The sequence below is a fragment of the Trichogramma pretiosum genome, unplaced genomic scaffold, assembly GCF_000599845.2.
Source record: "Trichogramma pretiosum strain Unisexual culture from Peru unplaced genomic scaffold, Tpre_2.0 scaffold124, whole genome shotgun sequence".
Lineage (NCBI taxonomy): Eukaryota > Metazoa > Arthropoda > Insecta > Hymenoptera > Trichogrammatidae > Trichogramma > Trichogramma pretiosum.
In genome coordinates, this window is record NW_019640803.1 from 282,363 (window position 1) to 290,427 (window position 8,065).

The 8,065-nt window shown below is 45.5% G+C and overlaps 1 protein-coding gene across 2 annotated transcripts; it reads right to left on the reverse strand.

Moving 5' to 3' along the window:
• Positions 1-16: 16 nt before the first annotated feature.
• LOC106651894 (bifunctional 3'-phosphoadenosine 5'-phosphosulfate synthase) lies at positions 17-7,695 on the reverse strand. 2 transcript variants are annotated; one of them, XM_014370586.2, is made up of 4 exons: positions 6,307-7,695; positions 2,739-3,183; positions 832-2,124; positions 17-739 (listed from the first exon to the last, which is right to left on the reverse strand). In XM_014370586.2, the coding sequence occupies exons 1-4, from the start codon at positions 6,358-6,360 to the stop codon at positions 642-644; spliced, it is 1,890 nt and encodes a 629-aa protein (XP_014226072.1). In that variant the 5' UTR covers positions 6,361-7,695; the 3' UTR covers positions 17-641. The 2 variants fall into 2 exon arrangements, with proteins under 2 accessions (XP_014226072.1, XP_014226071.1); XM_014370585.2 differs by lacking the exon at positions 6,307-7,695 and adding an exon at positions 3,272-3,554.
• Between the last annotated feature and the right edge of the window lie 370 nt (positions 7,696-8,065).

Sequence of the window (8,065 nt, forward strand, 5' to 3'; positions counted from 1 at the left end):
ATAAATTCCAAGAGAATTTGGTGAATAGTTGATTCAAATTTTTAAATGTATTTGAACAATAAACATCATAATTTTTACAATAAAATTTGGATGTACAATATGTACAGTTTAATGACGTATATTAGCAGTATGTTATTACATTTGATTTTTATTAATTAAAATTACATAAATGAATATATAATATAATTTTTTTTATCTCTTGATACGTTCAACTTTACAAACAGTGATAAATTATATTATAACAAAAGTCTTAAACATTTAAATGTATATAAAATATATGCATTTTACTTAACTCGGTACAATTTAATGTAAATACCATTTTTTTTTCTTTTAATATACTCTACCAACTTCGTTTTATAATCAACTTGAGGCTACGACATATAGCTGAAGATAGCGAGAAGCGAAAATATGTGCGATTTACAATAGTAATATGTAAAAAAATCCGTCTAGCTCTTGACTCGACATCAATGGAAAAAAGAGAGACGACGATTGAATCGTCGCTTTTTAAAAAATTGCTTCGCGTGTACGCGGCGGCGAGAGAGCAGCCGTCGTCGCGCGTAAATCGATTTACTTTGCAAAAAAGTACATTGTGTTTAAATTCTGTATAAAAATATCGACAATATTATAAAAATACTTCCGGATCATTGCTTTTGAGTCCCTTGATAATACTCGGCGAGTACCTTCCACGCGGCCGGCGCCATGAATCCGTCCGGTGGCAGTTGTCCGGTTTTCGCCAAATCTGCGTAGACACGAAATAAAACAAATTTGTAAAAATAACAACGACAACGAAAAAAAAAAAAGTTTTTAGCATCAAAGCTGACAAAAACTCACTTCGCATTCTGGTGCCGGATATGAAGTCGAAGTCCTGCTTGCGGCTCGGGTCGAAGAAGGACATGCGCTTGTTGGCCGTGTCGTAAGCGGCGACCTTGAACGGTATGATCTCGAGGCTCTCGAGTCCACGGGCCATCGACAGCACTCGGGCGCCGTGGGTCGGATCGTACAGGTTGCCGTCGGGCGTGGCCGACTTGTCCGGATGGGGTATGCCCGCCGGATCGCGACCGACGATGTAGAAATTGGCGCCGGCGTTCATGCGCGCCTTGGCGTGCCACTGCACCTCCACGGGGCCGGCGTACATCATCGGACTGGGAAAGATGGCCAGCAGGGTCGAGTCCTTGTCCAGCACGCCCTCGTCGAGGACGGCCCTGTGCTGCTGCATGCGCGTCAGCAGGGGCACGTCGTCGTCCTTGGTCCAGCCGCCCAGCGGATGCAGCAGCAGCACCGGATTCTTGTAGCCGCGCTCGAGCAGTCGCTTCCTCGTGTCCTGCATGAGGAGCGCGTGGCCGTTGTGTATGGGATTGCGCAGCTGGAAGGCGAACACGGCGTCGGCCCGCATCTCGCGGCAGCGCGACCTGATCTCGTTGGGCGTGAGTCGGTAGGCGTCGAGCTCGTCGTGCCACCTGACGCGCTCCAGGGCCTCGATCTCGCCGCCGAGCAGCCACTCGCCCGAGGCCATGACGCGATCGACGCTCGGGTGGCCCCGATTAGTGGTGCCGAACTGCCAGGCGCAGCGTTCCTCCCGACGATGACGATAGAACTCGGGCGAGCGCAGCACCGCCACCGCGCGGCCACGATGCAGCAGCGCCACGTCCGCCGAGGCGGCCTCGAGGCGATCCTTGTCCTTGTCGCTCACGGGCAGCACGATCGGCACCGACTGATTGACCTCCTTGCCGTCGTACACGAGGCACTTGAGATGCTGCACCTGCAGGTACTGATCCTCGCGCATGAAGCCTTGCAGCGGGGCGGCCCAACCCTCGGACAGCACCTGAAGCCACTGGGCGTCGTAGTCCGTGAGCTCGAGACCGGGCAGCTGCTTCTCGGCCTCGGCGCGCACCTCCGCCAGCCTCGAGGCGGGCACGAAGAGCTCGGGCACGCGGCCGTCGCTCGGCGTCACGTCCTGCGGTATGACGCGCTTGTCCTGGAGAAACTTGACGACGCGCTGGGCCGACTCGAGCAGCGAGCAGTTCTCCGTGGTGACGACGAGGTCCGGATTCGAGGGCCGCTCGTACATCTGGTCGATGCCCGTGAAGCCCTTGATCGAGCCCTGGCGCGCCTTTTTGTACAGACCTGCGAAGACATATTTTTTTTTTTTTTTTTGTTTTTTGGTTCAAGACCGATCGGAAAAACTCGTGTGTACGCGTGTATCTCTATTTGTCGATGATATAGATTCAAGGTCGCGATGCAGTTGCGGAGTGGAGTTCAGAATACACAGAGTACGTAATCGCGAGCGCGAATCTATGATACATTTGTTGATCAATTATTTACGATATACTCCGCTCCGATGCTCCGGTGGCGTCAGCTATCCTCGCCGATAATCTAGATCCAATATTTTTATTTGAGCTTCACACACACAATGGCCGTAATATATTATCGGTTAATGGATTTGCGGAAATTAAATGCCCTCCCGTGCGGTATACCTATATTATTGTATTAATATATGTCACGGTGATCGGTATTAAAAAAACTATAAAAATTCGATTCGAGTGTTTATTAGTTCCAATTGTTTATGCGTGTCGACGAGATAGCGCGCGCGTGTACAACGACGACGACGAGTGTGGTCTTTATCGCGCGGTATGACATTTCGATTTTTTAACGATCTTACACTTTTTTAAGTGTATCGTACACACACGATCAGACTCGTGCAAGCTCGAGATTATATTAATTTTTTTCTCCCCCCTTACCTTTGACATCTCTCGCCTCGCAGACGTCCAGCGGCGTGTCGACGAATATCTCGAAGAACGGCAGATCGAAGTCCTTGTGTATCTGTCGGGCCATCGCTCGATCCTCCTCGAAGGGCGAGACGAAGCTGCACAGGCAGATCTGGCCGCTGTCGGCGAACAGCTTGGCGACCTCCGCCACTCTACGGATGTTCTCGCGCCTGTCCTCGGGCGAGAAGCCGAGATTGTTGTTCAGGCCGGTGCGCACGTTGTCGCCGTCGAGGCCGTAGGCCGGTATGCCGTTGTCCACGAGGAAGGCCTCCAGCTGGAAGGCGATGCTGGTCTTGCCGGCCCCGGAGAGCCCGGTCAGCCAGACGGTGCAGCCGCGAAAGCCGCGACCGTTGCCCAGCGTCTCGCCGCGCTTCTGACGTGACACGTGGTGCGCCTGGAACGACACGTTCGCGCACATCTGCAACAATAAAAAAAAAAGACGGAAAATGTAATGACTCCATCGCTGTGTGATATAACGTATCATTTTTTGGATTTTTCTTTTTTACATCGAACGAGGCCCCGTTTCGCCATTTTCCCCATAACGACTGCTGAGACGGCATCTTGCCAAGCCGAGTTTCAGAGACCAACTGACTGGGATGCGCACGAATTCGTACGATTAAATACAGCCTTATCACAGGAAAATAATTCCATCTGATAAAGCATACCAATATTCGAGTGGAAATACCTACCGGCCAATCTTTTGTGTATAATTTTTTTTCTTTTTTTTCAAATTGTGATTCACTTGTAAAAATTCATGTGCACTACTGCAAACTGGGCTGTGATGCTTCGAGCGTTAGACGTCGTAATAAGTTATGATCATACACTGATATACATGATTATTGCATTGTTATACTGTACTTCGAGACACGTTGATTCAATTTTGACTTTTTTCAAAGTCACCTATTATTTATTATATTATAAAAATTCTAATAGTGTAAATTTTTTCTGACATAAACATATCATTTTAATAATTTGATGATACGCTTCTTTAGATTGCTACATAAAATTTATACGTGTATTTAAATTTATTTGTACATCAATTAATTCAATTTGAATTAAGAAAAAGTGTCGCATCTACTTGCGGCTATATCAGTGATATGAGTACAAGAATAACATAAATCTTCTCTTTCGAATTTTGACAGTACAGATGTTTAAGAGATTTGTTATACTCTTGAAAAACAAGTGGCAAGATAAACTCTTGCCGGAACATAGATACTGAAAATTATCGAACGATTCTATAAGCAAACATCTCAAGTATATACAATCAATTATTGTATCAACGTTTACCCGCAATCAGATTTCTAGCGAGATCGCGCACTGCTTTTCGTTTCTCTTGCACTTGCTACATGCACATATGCAATGTCGTTCAAAATTCAAATCTAAATTTAGAATAGTTCATCTTTTTTCATTCCGACTAAAACGATTATTTTTAGAATTATAATTAAGAAAATCATTGAGATAAGGCTTGATAACGAGATCTTTAAACGTCCTCAAAACAATTTGCGTTTCTCGAAAAAAAAACTTATAGAAAGTAGGTCAGCGATCTCGGGTAAGGATGCTAAGGAAATAGAAAGTGCAAGATCATGTGCGAAGTGGAAGTAAATACACGTGCGAAAGTATGTGTGTTCCAATAATTACCAAATTCGGCGATATTCCGAAGTTTCACTTCGGATCGAGAAAATCTGGTAGTACTCGCGCGAGCAGAAAAAAACCTATACTCCGCAACGAATTATAAAATAAATTCAATGAATTTGACGTTTCGCGCGTTACATCATTTCGATTCATCGTTGAAAGTAATTAATCGGAAAATGCCTTATCAATCGTTGCGTTTTGGAAGGTTCAATACAATTTTGGAGCTTCTTTTTTTTTTTGTTAATACATCATCGCTTGGAACGTTCTAGTTGTTATTTTATCGTCGTGCGAACGTTAAGTATATTTAAATAATTATAATAATTGTACACTCGTGTGCAAGTTTTACACAACGCGAACAATCGCGAAGATTATTATTCTTTTTTTTTAATTTTTTCCAGTAACGCGTTTATGTATTATACTCGTAAATAAAAAAAAAAAGAATAACCGCGAATGCCGCGAGTCTCGCTGACAACTTGTATAATAATATACGTGCTGTATCATATAAACCCTCGCACACGCTCGAGTGATTTTTAGCGTGAAATGTACGCGCCTCTCTCGTGTGTGTGTGCGTGTGCACCTTGATTCATTTGAGCGTATCAATTGTCGGCGTGGCCTGAATCGAACATTAGACGCGCGTAATGTATACAATAACTTATTTTATAGAGGATGAATAATTTATAATAAAAAACGCGTTTGACTCGAATTTGAGCAATCGCGGTACATTGAACCGATCGATGGGGGAATCTTTCGAGATTTCTCTCTTTTAAGTAGGTACTTAAAATTAGTAATTGATCTTCACGAATCAATGAAAATAATAATATAAGACAGTTAAAATGCTCGTTATACGGAGCATTATATATTTTTATTTTTTTTTATTTTCTTCATTGCATAATCGAGGCGAAAAGTCGATGTTATAAAATACGCCGTAGATTACGTTACATACGCGCAACATCATAACTATCTCTCTCTCTCTCTCTCTCTCTAAGCTGTTTTCGCGATTCCGCATGTATAAAAAAGCGAAAGTAGCTGAAATAAGCGACGTATAATATAATCTACACACACGCACACACATATTTACACACACGCGAGTCGTGTAACGAGTGCGCGCGGATGTGCCTGCGATTATTTTATTCCGGATATTTATAACGAAACTCGCATATTATATTATGGTTTTCTCGTTGAGCGACGATGCCCGGAGTTTGCCGCTCGCGAGTGGCCGGTGAAATTTCATCAATATGAAAAAAAAGTACGAAAGGAGAAGAAAAAAATACGAGCTCATAACGGTACATTGTATACTTATGCTCGCTGTGACACATAACGCGGACAGAAGCATGCGTGTATAATATGCTTTTGCAGCCAATCAAAAAAACCTACGTGTACGATGATATGTTTTTGAAAAATGAATTACCGGACTCGTCACGAATGAAATTCGTGCGACACCGCACAAGAAGCTTGTAGTACGCGCGATTGAAATTTCGCGCTATAAAAAAAAAGCTCGCGCGTGGAAGCCGCGCTTGCATACACGAGGCGCTTTGTATTATCTAAAGAATACGATAAGCCTTCGGATCGAGTTGCAAAGTGCCGCGTTGGATTTTGCGCGCGCGCGCGTGAGAGAGAGAGAGAGAGAAAGAGGAATATAATACATGCGCAAACTCGTGCACACGTCGAGGACTATAATTACTAATAACTACTTATGCACACCTGTCACTGTTTTTTTTTTAATTTCCAATACTATTGTGCTTTTGACACCAACTACCCCCTATATAAAAATCGATCGCAAAGTCCTTCTATTGTATCCCGACTTGCACATAAGACTAATTAAGCTGCTGCAAGTCCGGCGCATAATAATCACAACCATCGCATATAGTTAAACTTAATGATAAAATGACAATGATTATTACGAACGTACCGCAGTGGCGGGTCGTTTGGCAGGTGGCACGAAGCTGAGACCGTTGCTGGTCATGTTGTTGTTGTTGTTGTTGCAGTTGTTGAGATAGCGACAGCGAGTTGACGACGATTTCGCGTCAATGTCATCCGGCTACTCTACACGGACTGTGTGGAGCTTTTTGGGAGGGCAAACGAACGTGGCACTGGGTGATGATGACACTCGCACTCGTCCCCCGCGATAAATCTTCCAGTCGGGTTTGTTTATACGCGATCGTTGTTGTCGTTTGCACAGCTGCTGCTTAATAACGTGTACGATCGATCGCGCTCCAAAAAAATGTGCTCGTGCCTGAAGCGTTAAATACCGCGCACGACGAGCGACTATCGACTCCGAACGGCACTGGACTGCATAACTTATAAAGTATCTACGAGGATTTGTCGCGTGCACACCTTATACACACTGGCACACAACACCGAGTCGAGCAGTAGCAGCAGTCAACTACTACTACTGCTGCTGCTGCTGCTGCTGCTGCTGCTGCTGCTGCAAGTCGTCGTATGCGCGGTAGTAGCGTACTCGCAGCCGCAATTACTACTACTGCTACAACTACTAGTATTACTCGGCGATCCCAGCTGTTTCTGGCAGCGTCGCTGACTGCTGCTACTGCTGTAGAGCAGGCCAGAGGCAGGCGCTTTCAAAAGTCTCATGGCATGCGGCGGTGTAAGACGCGCACATTAAGACACGAGCATGTGTGTGCGCGTGTGTACATAATAATGATATACACGAAAACGAAAGTCCGCGTGGCTACGTAAATGTATATAATGTGTCGTCGTCGTCGGCGCTTTCACCGCCGATATATATGTGTATCACAACAACAACTCGAACTCGGTGAGTGGATCATACACTGATCCGCGGCAGCGAGCGATGGTCATCGATTACAACTACCATCACCGACGCGCGTAAATGCGCGTTTACTCGTGCTCCTTTTTTTCTGCTCTTCTTCTTTCTCCGTGCACTTTTCGTCGTGAACCATCACTCCGTGCTACGTCGTCGACAATGATGCGTGCCTTCTTCTGCTCGTATCGCGTACGTGCGTCCCTTTAAACATCTACCACCATCGTCGTACGGGCATTTAAACGCGGTCGTAAACAAATGCATCGCGATTATACTGTACAACTTGTCGACAATACTGGCACGTTCAAGTTCACAACCTATGTCAGCGGAGAGCAGCCACATGCAGAGCAAGTAAATACTGCCGAGCTTGCCTACGTGTAAAAGCTGCAGGATGATGCGCACGCGTGACACATTCGAATTGATAACCCCACTATGTACGTACACAAAGCGAAATTCCATCGATGCTTGTTCAGCAAATTTTCATTTCAACGTCAACGTGTACGCTCGTTCCGACTCCGAAAATCGAGGAGCAGCAGACGCTCCTCGCTAACGACGACATGCACTCCGGAGCCTCGACGACGCCGAGTTCGTCCGCATCTCCCCCTCTCCGATCTGCCCTTTGCGCTCGCTGTATATAGCACACGGTAGAAGCGTCTGCTATGTATTTACCGAGTTTTATGAACGCAAACACCACCGAGTCGTCTGCTCGTCTTGGCAGGTAGGCAGGTAGGCCAGACAGACACGCACGTGCGTATACAACGACGTATCTTCGCCGCGTTTAATCGGCAAAACATAAATTGTGTACGAGAGAGCGTACACAACATCTTGTCGGCAGTGCGGCATTGGTATATTTTATATACCGCGATAATCGTATACACCGTTGACACAATTT

What these genes read in the sequence shown, in the direction of transcription:
- LOC106651894 (XM_014370586.2), bottom strand. Translation starts at nt 6,360, where the DNA reads ATGACCAGCAACGGTCTCAGCTTCGTGCCACCTGCCAAACGACCCGCC. An exon ending in CGAGGCGAGAGATGTCAAAG is followed by an intron (nt 2,125 to 2,738) that starts GTAAGGGGGGAG and finishes ATGTCTTCGCAG; the next exon opens with GTCTGTACAAAAAGGCGCGC. An exon ending in ATCCGGCACCAGAATGCGAA is followed by an intron (nt 740 to 831) that starts GTGAGTTTTTGT and finishes GTGTCTACGCAG; the next exon opens with ATTTGGCGAAAACCGGACAA.